The sequence below is a fragment of the Chenopodium album genome, chromosome 20 (assembly GCF_948465745.1).
Source record: "Chenopodium album chromosome 20, dcCheAlbu1.1, whole genome shotgun sequence".
NCBI classification, from domain to species: Eukaryota; Viridiplantae; Streptophyta; class Magnoliopsida; order Caryophyllales; family Amaranthaceae; genus Chenopodium; species Chenopodium album.
Window position 1 is genome coordinate 9,180,200 of NC_137853.1, and position 24,292 is coordinate 9,204,491.

At 39.5% G+C, this 24,292-nt stretch overlaps 2 protein-coding genes across 3 annotated transcripts; both read left to right on the forward strand.

Annotated features, from left to right (window-relative positions):
* The first annotated feature begins 8,769 nt into the window (after positions 1 to 8,769).
* On the forward strand, positions 8,770 to 14,956 carry LOC145598444 (uncharacterized). 2 transcript variants are annotated; one of them, XM_081654795.1, is made up of 7 exons: positions 8,770 to 8,917; positions 12,669 to 13,181; positions 13,266 to 13,438; positions 13,537 to 13,617; positions 13,709 to 13,784; positions 13,874 to 13,954; positions 14,518 to 14,956. In XM_081654795.1, exons 2-7 carry the CDS (start codon positions 12,689 to 12,691, stop codon positions 14,691 to 14,693), a joined length of 1,080 nt encoding a protein of 359 aa, XP_081510921.1. In that variant the 5' UTR covers positions 8,770 to 8,917; positions 12,669 to 12,688; the 3' UTR covers positions 14,694 to 14,956. The 2 variants fall into 2 exon arrangements, with proteins under 2 accessions (XP_081510921.1, XP_081510922.1); XM_081654796.1 differs by having other exon boundaries at positions 8,806 to 8,917; positions 12,649 to 13,181.
* Positions 14,957 to 15,888: 932 nt separating this feature from the next.
* Positions 15,889 to 20,476, forward strand: LOC145598310 (putative uncharacterized protein YOL114C). The gene is made up of 7 exons (XM_081654648.1): positions 15,889 to 16,378; positions 18,523 to 18,582; positions 18,663 to 18,745; positions 19,155 to 19,219; positions 19,298 to 19,331; positions 19,714 to 19,784; positions 19,929 to 20,476. The coding sequence occupies exons 1-7, from the start codon at positions 16,093 to 16,095 to the stop codon at positions 20,017 to 20,019; spliced, it is 690 nt and encodes a 229-aa protein (XP_081510774.1). The 5' UTR covers positions 15,889 to 16,092; the 3' UTR covers positions 20,020 to 20,476.
* Positions 20,477 to 24,292: the final 3,816 nt, after the last annotated feature.

Here is a 24,292-nt window from a genome sequence, read left to right on the forward strand (position 1 = left end):
ATCCCAGATGGAGGAGGCGGCAGCTAAAGCTCAGGAGAACTTCCGAGCAACCCTCCAGGCGGAGCAAGACCGTCTGGTTGCTGAGATGGCCGCCGATAATGAGGCCATGATGAAGATCGCCTGGGATGCCTTGAATCCTGGAAAGGATTACGGCGTCTGGGCCCTGGCTCACAAGTATGCTGACGAAGTCGTCTACTTGCGAGAGAGAGGTGAGCCAGAGCCTGAGTCCTTCCTCGCCTGGGCTGAGACGGAACAACCGGAGCCTGAAACTCCAGAAGCTCCAGACGTTGAAATCCTTGAGGAGGGCGAGAGGAACCAGGAAGGGCCGCCTGCAGGGCAGTAGCTTCAGCGGCTGTGCGCCAAGCCTTAGTTTTTCCGCGGCAGTATGCCAAACACTTTGTTTTTCCGGCCTGCGTGCCGAGTATATTTGTATTTTTACCGGCTGAGGAGCCGGGTCTTGCAAACAATATTTGATAACAATTGATCCATCCAGCCGTTTGGTTGGACGGAAATCTTTTATGAATGCACCGACTGAGTCGGTTTTATTACTTTACGCTTGTGTTTGAGCTTTCAAATTTTTGCATTTCAAATTTCTCCGCCTAACTTATCAAAAGTATGCGGCTGCAATTTTCTCCGCCTAACTTATCAAAAGTATGCGGCTGGTCTTGCCCCTGGACGGCTGTGTGGTTGGTTTCAAGTGAAGCTGGTTGATTGTCTTGGGAACGTCTGATGCTGCAAAGAGCATGATACGTTTGTAAGTCAATCAATCACAGTAGTGATTGCCCCAAACCAAGTACACAGCCGTACATTAACAGGCGTTTCAGCTTCTAGCTAGACGGTGTTGCCCGTCTGAGCAGAATTTAAATAGCCGTTGCACAACTCTTTTGCCCCAAATGAGGATGTGTACAATTTAAAAATAAAAACGCTAAGTAAGAAATGCAGCCGGTCCCCGTCTGATGTCCTTAGACATCCGGGTTCCGGAACTTGCTCTTTCCATAGACAGTTCAGGTCAGACGGCTATGGATGGCTGATTCAGCCGTCCAATTGTGGCCATCTGCATTGATAGAGCAGGAAGGCAAAAGCCACCTGGGGCCAGGAGGCATAAAGGCCGCCTGACCCTTCATGGGGCAGGAAGGCAAATGCCGCCTGCCCTTCATGGAGCAGGAAGGCAAATGCCGCCTGTCCTTCATGGGGCAGGAAGGCAAATGCCGCCTGCCCTTCATGGAGCAGGAGGGCAAATGCCCGCCTGGCCCTTCATGGAGCAGGAAGGCAAATGGCCGCCTGGCCCTTCATGGAGCAGGAAGGCAAATGCCCGCCTGGCCCTTCATGGGGCAGGAAGGCAAATGCCGCCTGCCCTTCATGGAGCAGGAGGGCAAATGCCCGCCTGGCCCTTCATGGAGCAGGAAGGCAAATGGCCGCCTGGCCCTTCATGGAGCAGGAAGGCAAATGCCCGCCTGGCCCTTCATGGAGCAGGAAAGCAAATGTCCGCCTGGGATGTTTGCAATCCAATTATACATTCAATGTCCTTTTGCCCCATTGGGAGGACTTGTATAATTTTCGAAAGTAATCTAAGTAGGAACCTCAGTCGGTCACCGGCTGATGTCCATTGGACATCTGGTTGTCGAAACTTGATCGTTCCTTAGATTGCTCTGGTCAGACGGCTATGGATGGCTGATTCAGCCATCCAATTGTGGCCGCCTGCATAGGTACGTAGAGTAAGCAGGTTGGCTTCTCTCTGCGACGATTGCACCCGGAGGGGTGTCGCCGGACGCCTTTGTCCATGTTGGGACAGGCGAATTTAGGTCGAAGTAGCCATCCGGTCATTGGCCTCTGGTCTTGTTATAGACCGGCTGTATAGCCACTAAGCGTTTCTATGCTTAGCTTACTTATCTGGCCATTGGCCTCTTCGTCAATCAGACGTTAATTCAATTTTCAAGTGTCAAACTCAGAAAAACAAACAGGTGACCCGTCTGGGTTCAGACGGGAAACAAAATATGATAACAGAAAGCAACTTCTCATTAATGTGCTTCTTGTTTACAAAATTTACAAAATCTCATAAGTAGTATTTTTTCAAATTATCTACATTCCAAGTTCTAGGCAGGCGCCTGCCGTCTGGAGTTTCCAGGCGATAGGTGCCGTCTCTTATTTCTTCATAAATCCGGTAGGGGCCTTCCCAATTAGGAGTTAGCTTTCCAAGCTCATTAGCCCTACCGGTTGCCTCCATTTTCCGTAACACTAGGTCGTCCACTTTCAAGGGACGCCTGTGTACTCTCTTGTTGTAGGCTCTTGTCATTCTCAGACGGTAAATCTCATGACGCAAGGCGGCGTTGCCCCTACGTTCTGGAAGTGAATCCAATGTCAGGCGCATTGCCTCCCAATTTGCCTCTTCATCATATAACATGACTCTGAGAGTCTGCTCATAGTGTTCAATGGGCAAGACGGCTTCAGCACCGTAAACCATGAGAAATGGGGTTTCTCCGGTTGACCCCTTTGCTGTTGTCCGGATGGCCCATAGGACATGGATTAATTCCTCAGCCCATAAGCCACCGGCTCTTTCAATTTTCTTCTTTATGCCGTCTGAGATCAGCTTGTTGAAAGCTTCAACTTGGCCATTTGCTTGGGGACGGCCGACTGATGCGAAACAGGTTGAGATCCCTTGATCTCCCAACCAAGTTTTTAGCTGAGGCGTCTCAAACTGAGGGCCATTATCAAACACCATGGACATAGGTACCCCATACCGGGTGATGACATTCTTCCAGATGAAGGAAATGACGTCTGATGTCTTGATATTCTTTACCGCCTCAGCCTCTACCCACTTGGTGAAGTAATCCACAGCCACCAAGATATAACGCTTACCGCCTGGTGCAGGCGTGTAAGGACCTAAAATGTCCATGCCCCATTTTGCAAACGGAAGTGGGCTATGGATGACCGTCAGATCAGTAGCCGGGCGGTGAATAAGTTTGCCAAATTTCTGGCACTTGTCACATTTTCTCACCAATTCCTTGGCGTCTGCCTCTAGAGTAGGCCAAAAGTATTGCCGCCTGGCTCTGACGGCTAGAGATCTGCCGCCTATGTGGGAGGCGCAGAACCCCGAGTGCAAGTCTTCGAGAACTTCCTTCCCCTTCTCTGGGGTTACACACTTCAATAGAGGCTTAAGAAACCCCGCCTTGAAGAGTTCTCCATTTCTCAACTCAAAGCTTGCAGCTCGCTTTTTCAGAACGGCTGCCTCCTGTGGCGAATCAGGGAGCGTGCCGTCTGAGAGGTACGCCCGGATGCCATCCATCCAGGTGGAGCTTCGGTCTAGGACTCCAATAGGATCTTCAAAGATGCTTCTTTTTTCAAGTACTTCCCAGAAGACTGACCGAGGCGTATCATGGCAGGCGGAAGATGCAAGCTTCGATAGCGCATCCGCCTGGTTATTGTCAGACCTGGGCACTTGATTCAGCCGGAACTCCTCAAGTGACCCAGCCTCTTCTTTGACCGCCTGAAGATATTTGATCATAGCCGGGTGAGTTGCCTCATATGCTCCCTGATACTGGCTAACGACCAACTGCGAATCTGAGTAGGCGTCAATTTTTGTTGCCCCTGCCGCCTTACACATACGGATTCCGGCTAGCAGGGCTTCATATTCCGCCTCATTGTTTGAGGCCTGAAAATTGAACCGTAGTGCATACTCATATCTGTCCCCTTCAGGAGACTCATAAATTACGCCTGCACCACAGCCGTTCTTCGTAGAACTCCCGTCTACATACACCTTCCAAACCTGATCAAGATTATCCGGAGCCACCGGACGGGTCATTTCCACAATGAAGTCGGCAAACGTCTGACCTTTCACTGCCTTTCTTGGTTCGTAAATGATTTCAAGACTTTGCATTTCAATAGCCCATTTTAGCATTCTTCCGGATGACTCCAAGGTAGACATTGGCCGCTTGAGTGGCTGGTCGGTGTAAATTACCACCGGATGAGCCAGAAAGTAAGGCTTCAATCTTTTGAATGCCATGTACAAAGCAAAGCCAAATTTTTCAACCAGGGGGTACCGGAGTTCAGCATTTTTAAGAACATGGCTAATGAAGTAAACCGGGAGCTGAACGCCGTCTCGCTCAGCAAGGAGAACGGCACTGAGAGCATGGTCTGAGACGGCCAAATACATATACAACGTCTCCCTAGGTAGAGGACTGACCAACCTAGGCAGAGAGTGCAAATGCTCTTTTAGCTTCTGGAATGCCGTCTCAGCATCGTCTCCCCATTCAAACCTGGTTTTCTTCCTGATTGCCTGGAAGAAGTAAAGGCATTTGTCACCTGACCGGCTGAGGAACCTCCCCAAGGCGGCCAGGCAACCAGTTAGTCTCTGAACTTCCTTGACAGAACGGGGTGACTTCATGTCAATTACCGCCTGTATCTTTTCGGGGTTAGCCTCTATCCCCCTTTGATCAATCAGGAATCCGAGAAACTTCCCAGACTCAACACCAAAGACGCATTTCTTGGGGTTTAACATGACCTTATGCCGCCTGAGGGTGGTGAATGTTTCTCGGAGATCAGCAAGGTGATCCGCCTGTTGCTTGGATTTGACTATCATGTCATCAATGTACGCCTCCACATTCCTCCCAAGTTGATTGATGAAGACCGTATTAATCATTCGTTGGAAGGTGGCAGGCGCATTCTTCAAGCCAAACGACATCACAGTATAACAGAATAACCCCAAATCAGTGACGAAGGCCGTCTTCTCTTGATCTTTTTTCCAGAGGGGTATCTGATGGAAGCCGGAGTAGGCATCCATGAAGCTCATCAAGGCGTGACCGGCTGTAGAGTCGACCAGACTGTCGATCTTTGGAAGCGGGTAACTGTCCTTTGGACACGCCTTGTTGAGGTCGGTGTAATCAACACACATGCGTCATGTCCCATTCGGTTTCTTAACAAGGACCACATTGGCCACCCAGTCGGGGAAATTGCAGGGCCGAATGAACCTGGCGTCTAGCAGCTTTTTGATTTCGGCAGCTGCCGCCTGACTTCTTTCCTCGCCGTGGTTTCTTTTCTTTTGCCGGATGGGCTTCTTTTTGGGATCCACGGCGAGTTTGTGGACAGCGAGATCCGGGCTGACGCCTGGCATCTCTTCCACTTCAAAGGCAAAGATGTCTTTGAATTCTTTCAGCAGAAGGTGCAAGTCTGCACCCAGAGCAGCATTAGCAGCCGTCCCAACCTTCACCGTCCGCTCTGGACGGCTGTCGTCCAGAACGAGATCAATGTGTTCTCCAGCCGGTTGGGGACGGAGCTCGTCTGACCGTTCGCCGGCCAGTGATTGCTATTTTTTCTCTTTTTTCACCTCCACCAGCAGAGGCGCTTTTCTCTTCTTACCAACGGCTGGTGGGGCAGGGTTTGCATCCTTGACAGCGTCAAGGTCTATTGGTTCCTTCCCTTGGCCGTCTGAGGCCACAGTATCTTTAACGGCTGAGAGATAACACTCCCGAGCCGTCTTCTGATCCCCATTCAGGGAACCAACAGAGCCATCATCCCGCTCATACTTGACAAGCATGAGAGACGGGATGATCACCGCCTTGGTTTCGTTGAGGGTTGGCCTACCAAGGATAATATTGTAGGCGGTCAACTCCTCCACGACCAAGAACCTGACGACAACATGCCGTCCCTGCCCTTTTTCTCCCAGCCGGATGGGCAGATCAATTCTGCCGGCTGGGTAGACTATCCCACCCCCAAAACCAACCAAAGGGTGGGAAACCGGATGCATGCTGCTGGAGTTGTACTTCAGCTTCTGCAGGCACCGGAGGCTGATGATGTCCGACGAGCTGCCGGTGTCAATAAGGATCCGTCCAACCAGCTGGTTGGCAACCTTACATTCAATGACGACCGGGTCGTCGTGCGGACGGCGGACGCTGCCCCTGTCCTTCTCAGTTATGAGGACGTCTGGGAAGGTGGAGGAGGCAGACGCCTGCTCATCATCATCCTTGTCCATCTTTCGAAGATGGCTCTTGGTGCCCCGGATGGTAGGGCCACCACATGAAAATCCGCCTGCTATAGTGTAGACCGGATCCTTATCCGTATCCGAACTACTAGCCGGCTGGGTAGCCTTGGAGGAGTGCCCCTCGCTCTTCTTTTTTGCCCCGACTGGGGACTTAGAAATGTAGGACTTTAAAAACCCTTTGTCAGCCAGACGGTCCAACGTCCGCTGCAGACTAAAGCAATCGTTGGTGTCATGGCCAACCTCCTCATGGAACTGGCAATATTTATTTTTGTTCCGTGACTGGACAGAGCTCTTCATTGGATTCGGCTTCTCAATGGACAGCCGGTCCTTTACCTCCATGAGGATGGAGTTGCGGTCTTTGTTAAACTCGTACTTGGGGACGTACGGTTTAATCTCTTTCTTCTTCTTCTGGGACGGCTGCTCAGTATCGCTGACCGCCCAGACTTCTTTTCTCTTTCCGCTCTTTTCTTTTTTATTACCCGGCTGAGCTGGCCGGCTGTCTCTCTGTTTGTCAGACTTCTTGGAGTCTGACTGGCCACCAGGCGTGCAGAGGTCGGTAGCCTGTATATAGCTTTCCGCCTCCCTTAGGGCCGCCTGTAGCGTAAATGCCCCTTTTCTGACAAGGTCGAACTTAAAAGCCGACCCGTCTCTCAGACCCTTGAAAAAGTCTGTGAATGCTACCTCGTCAGACAGCCCCTGGATCTGTATTCTAACCAGGTTGAACCGCCTGACATAGGCGCGTAGCCCTTCTCTCTCACCCTGCCTAACGGTGCTCAAATCAAGGCTCGTTTTCTTGGCAGGAATGTTCATTGAGAAGTTGGTAGCAAACAAGAAGGCTAGCCTCTTGAAGCTATCAACAGAACCGGCTGGCAAGTTGCCAAACCACTGCTGGGCAATGCCCTTCAGTGTAGCCGGGAAACAACGACACCAGGTGGCATCGTCCCACCCCTGTAAGCACATGAGGTTGGTATATGCCATCAGGTGGTCTTCCGGGTTGGTGGTACCATCATAGGTGCCCACCAAAACATTCTTAACCTTGGTCGGCTGAGTCGCCTCGGTTATATTGGCTGCAAAGGCAGACGGCTGTTCGCCTAGCCTCATTAGCCGAAGCTGCCAGTCCAGAGGCTGGGCAGGAGTATATGCCGCCTGACCTCCAAAAGGAGGTGGCTGCATGAACTGGAGGCCATATTGCCCATACTGCGCCTGGGGTGCGTATGGTATAAACCCTATCATCAGCTGAGGTTCGGTGTTGACGGTTTTACCGCCTGTCCGACTCTCATGCAAGGACACAAAGTTCCTTGCAGAAGCTTGCTTGAAGCTGTCTGGAAAGCTCGAAGTGGAAGCTGACTCAGACTGCTGCCGCCTCCTTCGATCGATGACTTGTCGTGCATCGAAGGTAGACGCATTTTGTGCCTCCGGCTGGGGTCGCCGGGGCATCAGAATCTTAGACCAGTCAAGTGTTGCGGCTGCCTTCTCCTTTGGATGAGGAGTTGGCTGCCTGTCCTTGACCGGCTTCTTCTTCTTTCCAGAAGTGGGAGTCTTTTTAGCCGGCTGACTCTTGCTAGAGCCTGCCTTGTTTTTGTTGATCATAGCCTTGATTTCACCTTTGAAAGAGGTCATGAATCTCATGAGCTCATCTCGGGTGACTGGGGCTTGACCTTTGGCCTTCTGGGTTTCCCCGTCTGGCCTTCCAGGTGGGCGCCTGCTTGGGCCCGCCTGGTCTTCATTTCGCTCCAGTTGATCCCTGGAACGAATAGATTTAGAGATGAGAGATCCATCCCTAGAGATGTAAGTCTCAACATCATTATCTTCCTCCTCATCCTCCTCCTCAGTGAATACCTCTGGCTGAGGCTGAGGTGGAGGCTGGGGAATTTCGTACCCGATTGGTTGAATAACCGGTTGCAAGTCATCCAAGTTACCCGTCTGGGTACCCGGACGTAGAGAGGTAGAATTGAGAATCGGTACAGAGTTTTGAACCATCTTGAGGTACTCTCCCCACAGACGGCGCCAAATGTTTTGGGGTTTTTTGTCCCTCGGGAGAGTTACAACTCGAAGACTGATCCTGCCGGCTCTGTACCTGCAAAATTAACGGAGACACCGGTTGGATGGTGCTCCGCCTCCAACGCTCAAGTTAGTAACTTGAAGTAGAGTAAAAGGTGCGGAAATTAAGGTGGGGATCTGCTTGGATTCCAAGCTCAGTTGTCTCTATCAAAGGGACGGTTTTCAATGAATACCTTCAAAAATGTGAACCTGCCCTCCAAGAGAGGGGAATCTCCCTATTTATAGGGTCATTGGGAATTGTGCCCCTGATTAGGGTATCAAACCCTAATCATTGGTGGGCTGCGCCGATCTACGGCTTTCTCGGGATTTGGGCCTGAAGGCCGACATTTTCCCAAATATCTGGGATGACACGTGTCAAGCGGGGAATGGTCCACTTTGGACTATCCTTGGGCTGACACGTGTCGCCCTCCGATTAGGCCACATGGCGGGGTAAAAATACCCTAAACACCTAGTGTAGTTAAAACTGTTTTGGTATCTTCAACTGTAATTCTTCTTCTTCTGCTCCAAATTAAATGACACATATCTTTAAAAATTAATATATTAGATTTTGTAAATTATAACGCGTTAACTAATTTGAAACGGATACTAGAGAGTGTAGACTGTAGGTCGGTAGCATTACGGAGTAATAAAAAAGAAAAATCCGTAAAAAAAAAAAAAGGGTTGTGCTAGAAGTTTCCCTATACCTCTATGTTGCGGTGTAACAAGCGGTTTGAATTATAAAACCTGATTCGCACCTAAATATCTGGAATCATTTTGCCTTTTTAGTTAAAATCCTCTGTATTTTTTCTTTCTCAACCCATTTCTAATCATCCTTTTGCTTCGCTGCTTAGGGTTTCGTTATCCCCTTTTCAAGTTATTTTCATCTTTCTATCCAATTCTGAGGTATTTCATTAATTCCCTTGATTTTTTATGATTCTATTTCATATTTTGTGAATCATTCTGATTGTTGATTTTGATTCCAGTATCTCTCGTATTTGATATTGCCAACTCTGATGATTTTATTTTCGTGGGATTTTGATTTTGATGATGATTGTTGAAGGTTTAATTGGTTAAATATTTGGATTGCTTGAATTTTGTTTATGTAATTGGGTTATCTATTGTTTAATTTTGTTCATGCTTTTCGTCTTCCTGCATCTCAACTTGTTAATGAATGAATTCGAATTCTGTATATATTTTTCGCTTTCTGGTGTTAATGAAGTTTCGAGATTTTGTGATACTAATATTTGATTGATATTATTGTTGTTTGCTTTTTTATTTTGTTGTGAGGTAGTAATTTGTGATTAAGCTTTGGATGATGAAAATTGGTGTTTTGCTTTTGTGTTGAAGTTGCATAATCTGTGAGAGGCATTGGGTTGATAATTACATCTCTGCCATGTTATCTTTTAAAGTATTAGTTAAAGGAGGTATCTTTTGGATGTTAGATTTGCTCTTTCATTGATCCATCCTTTTTGAAGAAAAATAATAATTCTATCTGCCTTAGGATTAGTTGCCTGAATAGTTTTAGAATGGTAGGAAATTTGCAATACATTTCATACTATATAAGTGGATTATTATTAGATTTTAAATATCACCTCAGTTGTCTAACTTAAATAGAAGGGTGAATAGGGGATCAGGAGTCCTATTGTATTGGACATATTATTTGTATAATGAACTCATGGAAGCTCTTTTCGCGGCATTTGGTTTGAGATGGGGATAAGGATAAGGATAAAAATGAAGGTAGGATCAAGGATAGGGATTTTTTCATGGAGACTTAATTTAATCCATGTTCCTTGTTTGGTATGAGATGGGATTAAAATGGGATGTTTATCAAATGTATTGAATCACCTTCATCATTTTGGGAACAATTTTTAACCCGATTCCTCCCTAAATCCCTAGGTAATTGGTGGGATAAAGGGCTTTATTTATTATTATTATTTTTTTAATATTCCTCTTCTTATACCCGACATTACAAATCAAACGTCGGATTAAGATTGAGAATATAACATGAGTAGAAAAGCTTTAGTATTTCATTGATTGAGATTGCTTTTATATAGGCTACTTGGATTAACAAGATACATAACTAAGTAATATAAGTATAAGGGATAATTACAAGGTTCTTCATAGAAGATAAGAGCTAAGCTAATAACTATATTTAACCAAATATTTACATAACAAGTTAACAACCTAGACTAGTCTAGGCTATATTCAAGTATTTAACACCAAATTCCCCTTCAACTATGAGAGGGTGGGACAGCATGAAAACAGAATCTAGATGGAGAGAGCAATAATTTTACCAAGGGTTAATAAGCACCGGCTATACGGCATCCAAAGATATATTGAAAAGCTGAAGGTATATTAATTAGTCTCAAGAGTTTACTATTGTATTACTTAAAGTGAAGGCGTGAGTTGTGATGTACTCATGTTCGTATATATTTTTAAGCCTTTCCAATAGGTGAAAGATGTTTACACCTAGTGTGTATTCCTTTCCGGCTGGATTTTATGCTCTATTGTCCTTTAGCTTGAAATGTCAAGCTTTTTGGTTACTGATGATAAATTTACTTACCTATTTCGTGGGATTGCTTAAGAAGATATACCTCCCCCATTGGATTAAGGGATGGAAGTTGTAGAAAATGTTCTGACTTGGGATACTATTCCTACTGGAAACATTATGGATTAAATTATCCAGAAAACAGCGATAAATTTATGACAATTGTTGTTGAGAAAGGAGGGGATCAGGGGAATGATATAGATAGTGCTCCTTAGATGAGAGTGTGAATCAATGTTGTGCTGAATATGAGTTATTATTCTGTTTTTGATAAATATCTCGTGTTCATGATTTCATGATGGTAGTGCTTTATTTGCTATTGGTTACATGGATTAATCTTTGGGGCATGTTTAAGTTTTGTTAGAGCTAGGCATTTAGGGTTAGGATAATGCCACATGAATCTTTCTACTGTACTCTAGCAAATATGAAGTATTGTTCAGATTAGAATAATGCCACATTGAGTAAAATTGTATTTATAATTTTATAGCATTATTAGCATCATTTAATGGCTGGAAGATCATTTGTCCCTGTTGCTTCTTTTGGACAATGAAATCATCTAATAAATTGATATCGAGAGCTGAGTCATTGTTTCAAAATTAAAGCCTGTATCTGTGGGTTCAGACTTAGGATGTCATGATCTTTGGTTTACCTACCTGACAGATAACCCTTGAATATTTATTGATGGTGTTGATCACATTACAGTGTGGACATTATGATTATGCTAAAGCAAAGTTACCCCAGTGTGTTTGCGTTTTCAGTAGAATGATCAATGATCATTACACAGTGTGAGATTTTATATTGTTGCAGTTGAATTAAAAGTAGGCAGTAGAAATAGCTCTTCGATTGCCATATACTTGAAAATCTCTTGATATGGATATTGTGTTGAAATTGTCGAATGACAGGGATTATTGGTATTTGTAACAGTTATCTAACCAATGTCCCTATTTTGCCTGTTTACGTATTGCAAAATTATTTCTAGTAAATAATGAGGCTCTTTCAATCATTTATATGAATCCGGCCTTGTAAACAGATCTAATGGTGCTGCTATAGATCTTTATGTCGTTATCAACCAAAGGGATTGTGGTTCCTAGTTTGTTGAGGACCATAGTCACCAATCTCACCATACTGCTGTAATGCTGTGTGCATATTTATTTGGAAAATTTGTCTAAAAGGGACATATATTGTTCACCTTTTTGTCTGGAAGGACGTTATAAATTTGAAGTGGTGAGAAAAGACCTTATAAGTCTATTTGGTTGTTTGGGGGACCTTGAGGTCGGAATTTGGCCATTGACTTTTTTTCTCCGGTGTTGACCTCACACGTGACCTTAAAAAATAACCCTCCCCTTACTTTTTTCCACGGCTTCCCTCCATTTCTTCCTTTTTTTCCCAAATTCTCTCTCTTCAAGATGTTGTTCCAAACCATAGATCTACTTCCTTATCCCTTTCCAAGTCCACAAAAGCTTCTCACAGCAGCTCATTACGCTTAAAAACAAAACCACAAAATTTGAGAAGTCCATATAGTCCCCAAATTACGCTTCAATCACAAAATTTGAGAAGCAATTACATTAAAAACCCTAATTTTGCAAACTATTTCAATTACAAGGAAATTGAAGAAAACAACCACAAACATACATCTTTCCTGGTGCGAAAAGTACTTAATTGAAGTAATGGAAAGAATTTGGTCGAATTTTGAATAGAGAATTGAAAGTTTTAAGGTTTTGAACCCCCGATTTTGAGAGGAGAGAGATTTTGGGGAAAAATTTGGTCAATAAAGGGGAAATGGGGCGTGGAAAAAAGTAAGGGGAGGGTCATTTTTAAGGTCACGTGACATTCACGTGGGAGGTCAACGCCGGAGGTAAAAAGTTAACGGCCGGATTCCAACCTCAAGGTCCCTCCAAACAACAAAGTAGACTTATAAGGTACTTTCTCACCACTTCAAATTTATAAGGTCCTTCCAAACAAAAAAGTGAACATATATGTCCCTTCTAGACAAATTTTCCTATTTATTTTGTGATGTCTAATATCTTAAAATTGCTGCTTAGACAATTTTATACTTTGTATCTTAATAAATGAAATTTTGGTGGTGAAGTTCTACCTTTTGCTTTTAAGGAGCTATTGGCAATAGAGATATGGACGGAAGGGGAGGCAGGAATAGTTTCTTTGACCCCTTTGCTGGCTTTGGTGGGTTTGGTGGTATGGGAGGTCATCAGAGTATGCTGTCAGCTGGGTTTGGTGGTATGGGAGGTCATCAGAGTATGCTGTCAGCTGGGTTTGGTGGTATGGGAGGTCATCAGAGTATGCTGTCAAGTGTTTTTGGAGGAAGAGATCCATTTGATGACCCTTTCTTCACTCGTCCATTTGGAAGCCCATTTGGAAGCATGTTCGAGACTGGCTTGTTTGGTGGTAATGGTAATCCTTTCACTGGTACACATCCAGCTGGGTTTATACAACAGCAAGAACCTCAGCCAAATAAACGAAGGGGGCCTGTGATTGAGGAGTTGAATTCAGATGATGAGCATGATGAAGAAGATGGTGCCAAGAAAACTGAAGACAATCACCGCAGGAAGCATTCTAGATTGGCCAGTGAGCCTTATATTGAGATTTCTGATGATGAAACAGATGGTTAGTAGATTTCTGCTTTTGTATTTTCATTTATCTAGTTTTTTGTGTTATGACTTTGACTTTTAAAATTATCTTGTGTTGCAGATGGAAAAAATAAGCACATCCAGCCCAGAAACGAGGTTAACAGCAGGATGAACTACTTGCAGCCTCCATCTCAGTCTCAATGCTACACCTTCCAGAGCTCTACTGTATCATATGGTGGTACTAATGGAGCATATTATACTAAATCTTCAACCAAAAGGGCCGGGAGTGACGGGGTAAGTACCTTTCTTTAATTGGGTCAAAAGCATGCTCTACATGTGCTTTGATGTGTGCGACTCCTTGAATTGTCAATATTCTGGTGTATGCTTTACAGGTTATGTTTGAAGAATTTAAAGAAGCTGATAGCACAACTGGTCAAGCAAATCACAGGATCTCAAGGGGGCTCCATAACAAGGTATTTTTCTCAGTTTAAAATAAGAGTACAAGTTGGATGTCAGTTTTTGGATATTCAACCTTGTATATGTGATGTTTTCCTGCCTGTATAGGGGCATACTCTTGCAAGGAAGCTTAATTCCGATGGTAGAGTGGACACAAGGCATACACTGCATAACCTTAATGAAGGTTTGTTCTAAATATGCCATGAGGTAGATTTATACTAAGTGGGAGTAGATGATCGCTAACAAATTCTCCAAAATGTATACTGGTTACAGATGAGCTCGATGGCTTTGAAAATGCTTGGGAGGGAAGTTCTGGAAGGCATTTGACTGGTGGTAGGCTGAGGTTGGATGGAGGTAAGAGCACTGGAAACTTATCTCAGTGATTATAAAGTATGTGTGTTTTAGTGCTTGTGGAGGTAGCTAGTTGTTTTGTTAAAAAAAAAAGGTTATAAATTTCTTGTTTAGGCCTGCATTATGTTGAAGGATCTCTGTGCATGCTGGGTGGAGCCAAGACACTAAAGGCTCTAATTTTTCAATAAACATAATGAAAATTTAAAAGGTTCTTATACTTTGTATTTTCTATGTGCCCAGATCTCTTAAGGGTTCTTAACTTGTTTATTGTTTGTGCTTCACCTTTTAAACCCTGAAAACCACTTCTGGATATTATGAGGCTATTTTTTCATGGTTTTGTAATGAATATCAAGACTTTCATTTCCAGTTGATGTTCAACTTGGAATCTTCTTGCTTTCTGTCTGACACAGCTAACATGAGCGTAACATAGAACTGTAATAATTATGTCATTATTAACTGTAAATGCTTAGAATGAGCAGTTCCTCTAATTAGGTACTTGTGACTTTGTGAGAACTCCTCTCACTGGATTTTTACCCCCCTTTTTTTTTCTCTCTTATGACCTATAGGTAATTCAGAAGCTGGTAGCTCTGGACAGACATACAGGCAGGGCTGGGCACTTCCTTCTACTCAGCGTCAAGGGAACCACTCTAGTGTACCCAGTGGGAATAATGCAGCGGCTCATATGCAGCAGACAGGGAGAAGGGCAACAGATCGTGGGTTGAATGGGAGAATGAGGGGTTAAGCGACTCGCTAGCTGCATCTGATTGCATATGTATACCTTTGGATCTTCTCTACAATGCACCTATATATGTCATAGTACTTTAGTAGTCTCTAACAATCTTACTATACTATTTATTAGGCATGCAAGCGTATCTATCCTTGCTGTTTTGAGAGTTCTGAGTATAGCCTATCACTTTGCCTTTCTAATGTGATGCTTTTGTTGTATGAAACGTCCTGGTTGGGCAATGTATTGGGCAGCACATTTATATAGTGCGGATTTTAAATTGCATCACTTCCTATGTCATTCAAAATTCACGTTGTTAAAGATCTTTAGTATTTTATTTAGTGTCTTTATCTGGGTGATGATTGAGGTTGAGAGAGGTTGTACGAACTACGAAGTATTAGAAATAGGTTGAGGGTGCTTTGTAATCTCGAAAAAGATTTTGATTAGTGACAATGTAGTTGGTAAGGAACAATTGTGAGGAGATTTACTTTGTAGATAGTATCAAGTGATAATAGAAGAGTTCGATTCAACATGTTTGAGAATTTTCTTTGTTTTGGCAAAAAAGTAGTGAACAATTTCCTCTATCAGTACAATTTACCTCTCTTCTAGTTGTTCATCCATACATTAGTCTTTCTCTTAAAAATTTAAAGGACATGCTCATTCTTTAATGATGGTGAGCAGTTGCCCTAGTGCTTGAACTTGATTGCAACAGACAAGCAGCCTATGAATTTAGGAAGAGATATCACAAACAAACTCAGCAACCTCATGGTATTGAATCGTTAGCCATTAGTCGTTGCCTCTAAATTAGACCATTCATTGGGTATCACTCGAATTATGTTTTAATCAAAATGTTAGCCATTAGATTCTGGATTAGATCATTCGTCTTATTTACTTGCCTCATTAAAATAGAAGTAACTTTAAAAAACTTTCTATTATTCTTTTTATTTGCTTATTTTTGTTATTTTGTTTTCTTTAAATTGCAACATTTTGACTTTTACGCTTGTCAATGTATAGTTTCAGCTTTATATATCTCTAATCATATACAAGTATAATAATATATATTAAAATTTAATATTGTAAGTTAAGACAAATTTTACATTTTACAAAGACATGATTATATTTTTCTCAATATGTAATAAATAAATCAACAAAAATGATCAAATGTTTTTATCAACTCATTTATTGGGACATCACTACAGTATTTTTTTTTTTTTTTTTTACAACATGATTATGAAACTCAAGAAACACATTTCTGATTTTCTGAGTTCGAATTTCTACCCAAGATAATGCTCTCTCTAATCGCCACAAATCTATAAATCCACAAACAAATTCAACTTCAAATTCCGTTCTTAATCATCACTACAACATCATCATCATCTAGGGTTTCGAACCTTAAAAATCTCAACAATTCACGAAAATGGCAGCCATTAGAATGACCACAAACATCCTCCTCAACAGCGTTTCACAATCAGCGTTTCGGGCAATTTCAACGAAACGCGCTGCCTTAGCGTTTCTCAGAAGCTCCCCTTACACCGGTTTCCGACACATCAGCAACGGCGGTTTCCGGTGTGCTGCGGCGTCGGAGTACGGAGGTGCTCGGAAGAAAGCTTCGGCTCGTCTTTCTCAGGTCCAGCAGCTTCTTGTTGAAGCTGAAGAACGTGCTTCTTGCGCCGATAATGAGCCTCCTCCTAAAATCTCTCTTGGTAATTCTCATTTTTTTGATTTTTGCAATTTGATGTTTGAGAATTAGGTTTTTTTAATGTTGAATTGAAATGGGTAACAATCGAATTGTCATAGTATGTGATTGTTGGTTTAGTAAGATTTTTTTGACAGGAATATGAACTTAGGGTTCTTGAATTGATAGCATGTGATTGATTAGTTTAGCATGAATTTTTGTTAGGAAATTTGAACATAGGGTTCTTTATTTGACAGTGTGTGCTTGGTTGGAAATTTGAACTTAATGTTCTTTAATTGATACTTTTTAGTGTTTGATTGATTAGTTTAGCATGAATTTTTGTTTGGAAATTTGAACTTAGGGTTATGCAATTGGTTTGGGGTAACATCATAAGTGGAGGCCAATGCAGTTATTTGAAAATGAGGATAGGTGTTGAACTGTTGATTGTTTTTCTGATTATAATGTAAGTGATGTATCTGTTGTATAGCTCTATCGAAGCTGTAATAATTAGTAATTACTTAACTGGATGCACTGATTTTTTGTTCTGAGTGTCGGCTTTGGTGGTTCTGAAGCATCAATGTAGTATTGCTATATTTCGGGGAATGGTTATCTCTGAGGATTTTGTGCACAATGGTTTTGGACCTTTGGCTTATGAACTACTCCGTAGTTCTTCTTCTAGGGCATTTGAAATGAAATCTTGCTTTTTAAAGAATTGATAACACAATCTACTTATGAATATCATGATTCAATACTATCTTATGTCTTTTTTTTCAAAGCTGTCGATCCAAATTTTTTTTATTAAGAAAAACTTCTTTTAAGCCCCATTCCGAATACCGATTTAGTGTACATGGGGAGCTCACATTGGTAAGATAAGGGTCCACATTATGCTCATACAACTTGATTGTTGCTACATTGTAATTAAGCAGACTTTATAATCTATCTTATAATCTGTCCTCAATCTCTATCCTTTATAATGTATTATAGAAACTTTATGCCTTTACATGAACTTGTTATCAGTTCCTTAACTGACATTCTATTCAAAATTGTGGGCTTGTTACAGAATAGCTTTGTATCTCTCGAGTAGGTTATGCTGCTGCTAAAGTTTTGTTATAGGCCATGGATTTTTTGACCTGTGGACTAGTTCAGCCATTGGTCATTGTAAATAAACGTTTGACGTTTCTTGAATTGATAACAAGTTTTACTCGTAATTCCATTTTGCTTACTCGTTTAGTCCTTTTTGTGATCTCTTTGCCCAATTTCAAGTACCTATTAGGTGGAAATGAAAGCATGTGCTCTAAGATTGGGGAAATAAAGAGTCCATTTTATGTCTCCAACCTAATTGTTGCCACGTAGGTTCATCTATATAATTGTCCTTAATTTCCATCTTAGTTTTGAAAAGTGTGCCTAGGCACAAGGCACGGTGAGGAGTGAGGCGTGAGAGCTGGCGGCCTGACACCTTGGCTATGTGAGGCGCAAAGACCTACAAAAGGCACACTCCTATGAGTTTTTTTTCTAGGTTGCTTATTGCACCCGTCAATGGCTAATTTGTTAGTTTATCATGTGACTTTGCGACTGTTAGGTTCACTTTAATTCTAGAGGAGAGAGAAACCCCATGTCCCAATTTCCATTGGAAGAATCCCCTTTCACCATATTTCTTAATTCCTTTTTTAGACTTGCTTAATGGAAAGTAATATATACTTATTTATAAATAAAGTGTGCCTCACCTACAAAATTCATGCACCTTTGCCTTGTGCCTAGGCTTCAAGGACTTATGCGCCTTGGTGTGCCTTGCTCCCTTTGAATTTAAGATATCCGTTCCATTATCAGGCAAAGCAAGTGTATTTTCTTGAAGTTCACGCCTTTTCATAAGTTTCCTTTCAATTCCTGAAATGCTATTTTATTCTTAATCATAGGGTGATTGTTGATCATCATTTCAATTTTAAGTTACTGCTGCAAAACTTTAGATAATGGCAGTGAGTCATTTGAGGAAAGGAGCTCTTCAATAACATACTCCGTATTAGTTTGTCCTTTTGCAGTTGTCATTGAGCTAGTTGATCTTAACATAAACTGATGTACAGTCAGCTAGTTTGTATCATCTATTTTTATAATGGGGCAGTATCAGTACATAAATTGATGTACAGTTGTCTAATTTGTATCATTGTGTATCTGTAGAGCATGTGACTATGAATTTCGCAAGAAGTGGAGGGCCTGGAGGTCAAAATGTTAACAAAGGTTTGTTAAGTCCCTTTTTGTATTTAGTAGTGAGCATTTTGAGATACTGTCATAGTTCATTGTTTAACTTCTTTATGCAGTAAACACTAAGGTAGACATGCGCTTCAATGTGAAAAAGGCAACTTGGTTGAGTGAAAGAATCAGAGAGAAGATTATGCAACTGGTTTGGATCTTGCCTCCTTGTTATTTGTATTCTTTGACATCTTTGTTCTCCTGATTAATTTCTTGAACCTATTTTATCAGAGTAATAAATAAGTCTATTCTGTCTTATGTTCATATATTGAACGATTAGTGTCATTGTTTGGAAACCTTATAGCTGTAGTAGGGCCTTTGTAGTTTTGTATTCAATGCAAGCCTCTGCTTTGAACAAGAATGTTAAATACATGGATGACTGAATATTTAACTAGTTAGTAATAATGAACTGGCAATGGAGAAATAAGAGAAAAAAGCCCCTGGGTTCCAACTTTTTGGTTTTAATTAGAGAATGGAGTTTCTTCTAATATAAGTATCTGGCAACACTTGACAACAATTGTTATTATTTTGTGTCTCATATTATGCTTCTGGATGAGCAGGAGAAGAACCGGATCAACAAAGACGGAGAGATTGTGATTTCTTCCACCAAGACTCGGACACAACAGTAAATTCCTTGCTGCGTATTTTAAAATTCAGCTTTTCCATTGCGTACATTTCTAAATATTGTTTATCTGTATGTCAGGGGTAACATTGAAGACGCCCTATCAAAACTACAGGTACTTAAATCTGCATTTCTCCTTTATTCTTGTTAAGTATATTAATTATTTTTTTTGTTTTTCCTCTTCTGTTCTTCTTTTATGTTCTTGTTTAAGGATTCATTGTGAAGTACTCGTATGTCCTAGTTGGGTTGAGAAAGCTACAATTAATTCAGCTGAAGTAAATTTCTTCCTTCATACACACAATTGTCATTTATTGGTGGCCACCAATTGGATTTTAATGGTGAAGTGTTGCCCATCGTGCTTTAACTTCATTTTCACAAAGATATTTCATCTGTCAAATTCTGCCTAGTAGCTCTTCACTCACTTTTTGATTTGCTCAGAAGATATCTATGTGTACTTAATCTTATCTTATATGCTTGTTTTAACTTACTGAACCCAGGCAATTATTGATGCTGCTGCGTATGTCCCTCCAGCACCTACAGAAGCACAAAAGAAGAAAATAGCTCAATTGTATGATTCCTTTCATACCCTCATTTTGAACTCTCAACCATCTATATATTCTCCAACTTGCGATTCTTTGTTCGCTTTTTGTAACTTCTATGATGTCTCTTTGTCATATGCATTGACATCAAGTTTGCTTGTCTATGGCTGAAGGTCTGCCAAGTCAGAGCAGAAACGATTGCAGAACAAAAAAGTCTTGTCACAGAAGAAGTCCCTCCGTCAAAGTAAAGGTAGCTGGGACTAAAACAGGTGAGCTGGGATCCCACTTTCTCTTTGTGAATTAAAGATGCCTTAGCTAGATCATTAAGATTACTTCCACATCTGTCGGTATCTGGTCGGAAAAAAAGGAGTTGCCTCTTAGGGTATGATTGGAGGAGCTCGGTAAACTTTCTCTTCGTTGTGAATAACTGAATATGTTAGGTAAGAGGTTGATATTTGGTTAACGGTTTTACGTAACATCCAACTGTCTATTTTCTTAATTAGATGCTGTGAAACATACATAAATACAACAGAATTCGACGATCTTTTGACTAATTTACCAGTTCCTTCTCATCTCATCTTTGATAACGGAATCTGTCGGTTCGTTATATATTGCTTTTGGTGAGTTGGTGATGTTGACAATTTGTATATCTGAAAGAATTTTTCAATGAATTTATAATTGTACTTTCATATATAGGTGCCGGCTTTCTTATGCACTCTAATTTTATAGCTGTGATTGTGCACCTACCACTCTTTTCAGTCGTTTGTACGAGTAGTATTCCAAAAGAACAAAAATTACTCAACCATTTTTTATCTATTTTGATTGATTTGATAAAAGGGTGATGTAAGATGTTACATAACATCAAAAGTCCCTTTCAATTTCGAAAAAGTAGTATTCTGTCATTTGATGCAACCCGCAAAGTTGCATTAATCCGTTAATTATGTAGAATGAGAACAATTTATATTATGAAAAGATAAAGAATAAGAACATTATATGTTGTGAAAGAAAAAGGATTAAGAACATTATCTATTTCGAATAAAAGAATAAGATCATCGGTTTGGATTATTTGTCTTACTCCGTTTTGATGAGGTGTTTTTCACTTTATTTTTCGGGTTGATCTTGATTTTTTTTTTTTTTTTTTTTGGGGATGGCTCGATTAAAGAAGGAAATTTTACAGAATCTAATCTAATCTAATATATATATATATATATATATATATATATATAAAGGGGAGTTTTTTCCCGCGTTTTTAGAGAGCCACGTAGGATTTTGTTATTTTAAAAAAATTATAGAGCGCCACATAAATGTGCAAGGTAGGATTGGAATTTAATGTGTGCCACATAGGTTAAAAAAATATTAAAATATTAAAATTATAAAAGTCAGGATGAAAAATAACAATCCAATTCATCAAATTGATCCTACGTGCATGTTAATGTTTATCATAAAAAAAATATTAAAATATTAAAATTATAAAAGTCAGGATGAAAAATAACAATCCAATTCATCAAATTGATCCTACGTGCATGTTAATGTTTATCATAAAAAAAATATTAAAATATTAAAATTATAAAAGTCAGGATGAAAAATAACAATCCAATTCATCAAATTGATCCTACGTGCATATTAATGTTTATCATAATTAAAAAAAAAAATAAACTTAAATTATCAAACATAACACACACATTGACACATACTATACCACTTTTTGCGTCGACACTTGGAAACTTCCTTATTGTGGAAAGTTGCTATTTACATAAATTACTCACTTCGTTGCATGTATTAGATTGCTTGAGCGCATGTAAGTGTAGTTGACTATGGTTCATTCATTATTATTTTCTTGTCAAAAAAAAAATTCATTATTATTTCGTATTTTTATAATTATCTCTTAAATAATTGCCATCTAATGCTGATTCCATGCGTTTAACAAGCAAATTACTCCATATTATTCTTTATGTAAATAAATAGTGTATTTTCTTAAATAAATAAAGAAATAAAAGTATTGATAATTATCATCTATCTTTATGTACTCAAAAAAAAAAAAAAAAAAAAACCTTTAAAAATTAATCCTTTTCACCTACATGCATATGATTATTATTTCTAAGAAAAAAAAATATAATAATGATTACAATTTTAATAAAGATAAAATTTAAGTTAGGAAAAAGATATGAGTTGTTTTAATTAGCATATGATTTGTTATTATTATGAATGGGCATTAATTTAATCCACGCACCACCAAAGAATCACACAATACTTCATACAAAGCAATTTACGACTTTATATTGTGCTTTAAGAAAATGTACGTCTAATTCCTTAAACTCTTTTTTTTTTTTTTTTTTTTTTTTTTTTTTTTTTTTTATGAATTAACAATGAATATGATGAGGTTGCATGGGGAAGTAAGGTCGTGGGATGAAAAAAGCATCACTACACTTTTTTAAGTCTTCTGTTTTTATCACCATTGTTATTGTCATCCAAGATTTACTATTTTTTTGTATGTTGTAATAGTTGCTATTTATCAATGTTTTTCAGCTTGCCTATATGCTAATTGATGGTTGATTAATGTTGTACCGCTGCCCGGCCCTTTTCAATTACTTCTAGATCAAAATAGAGATGCATTGTAAAGTGAAGTTTAAAAAGAGAAGCGTGCTTTCCTTATTCCTATCATCCTATGTATTTTTCTTTTGGGGTCAACTATGTTATTTGATTGAGAAATAAGAAGTTAAAATAATTGTAAAAATGTGTTTTCAAACCATTCTTATTACCAGTACAGTGCAAGATGGGTGTATTCACAAATAATATTATTTTTAACTACTCCGTATTTTTTTTCATTGCATTGTTTTCTTAGGTCTACTTCGTTGATTCGAGAACTTAATTCTTCCAAAAATGATTGGAAAATTAAAGTACGCGTATCAAGGCTTTTTGATATATAGAACTTTCGGAAACATAATAGTTTGATTAGTTTGGACATAGTTTTAATTGACGAAAAGGTATGCCTTTAATTTTATTTTTAATAATAATATATTATTCTTTTCTGAAAATTTATTGTGTAACTTACCATATCATTTTAACTTACAATATTTTTTGCATATGTAGGGTGATTATGTCCATGCTTCAATCAAAGGAAAATTTGTCCAACAATTTCGTTCTAAACTGGTTGAAGCATAAGTTTACACAATTCGATTTTTTTCTGTTGTACCTAACAAGAATGAATATCGTGTTGTGAGCGATAACAAGATAATGATACAATTTTTTCAAAATACAACTGTCAAGGGCGTTGCAGATAATAATAAAATTCCGTTGCATAGATTTGAATTTGTTCAATTGCAACATTTAGATAAGTTCCGTAGTAATGCTACACTCCTCGGTATATATTTTTACAGATTTTCTATTTTTATTTTAAAAAAAATTCTATAGTGTTATCTTTTGCTTAACTATTTTTTTTTAATTATTTTTTTTTGTTTCGTACATCACTTTGTCCTACAAGATGTGGTTGGCATGGTTGTTAACGAAATTGGAGATTCAATTGAAATTGAAGATAAATGGTAATTATTATTTTAATATATTTGTATATATTATTATTATTATCAATTACGATTTACTAAGATTTATATTTGATTAATTTTATATTTATTAGCAAATTATTTGTATTTTGATATCATGGTTAGTGGACAACGAATCCAATTAAAGATTTGGGATAATTTATTTCCTGATTATTCAAGACAAAAAGACCTACTTGCTGATTCTACTAAGCCTTTTGGTATAGTTGTTACTTCAACAATGGTATTTAATAGGAATAACCTAATTTGCCATTGTCATTTTGTTTACAGGAAAAATTAATCTAAATACTTCTGCATCAACCAAAATTTATATTGAGCTTCAAATTTTCGAGGTTGATGAATTGAAATCTTTATGGAGGTATGTTATTTCAATAATTTTATTTTTTATAATATTCTTTCTATATAAATATACCTCTTATATATGATCACTATAATGCAATAAGAAGTTAGATAATGCCACCATTGGTAAACTTGAAATTCAGAGTATTAAGATTGGACCCGAAGAAATCAACTCTAAAAAAGTTGATATTTTAACGCTTGTAAAACACATGTAAATTAAAGCATTCTTTTCTTTTTTAACAAATTTCATCTTTTGCAATCCAAATCCAAAATGAACACAAAACACAACTCTTACCAACTATTCTATTGTCTTCTAATCCTTTTTTTATTATTAGTATTTAATAAGACACAAATCTTAAATAATAAATAAACCCGTGCGTCGCACGGGCTTCACACCTAGTATTCATATATACTTGTATATATCTACAATATGTGAAGGATATATAAATATTTTAGAATTAGTTTATCATATTTCTTCGAAGACTGTTAAAATTATTTTATTATCAACACGCAGAAATAGGGCATAATGTGTTGATCAAAAAACTTTTTACCTCGTTAGCATTATCAGACAAATTAAAAACTTTTCTTTACACTTTTGAAGGCAATTGTTAAATGTTAACTACTACTGTATATCATAATTCAGG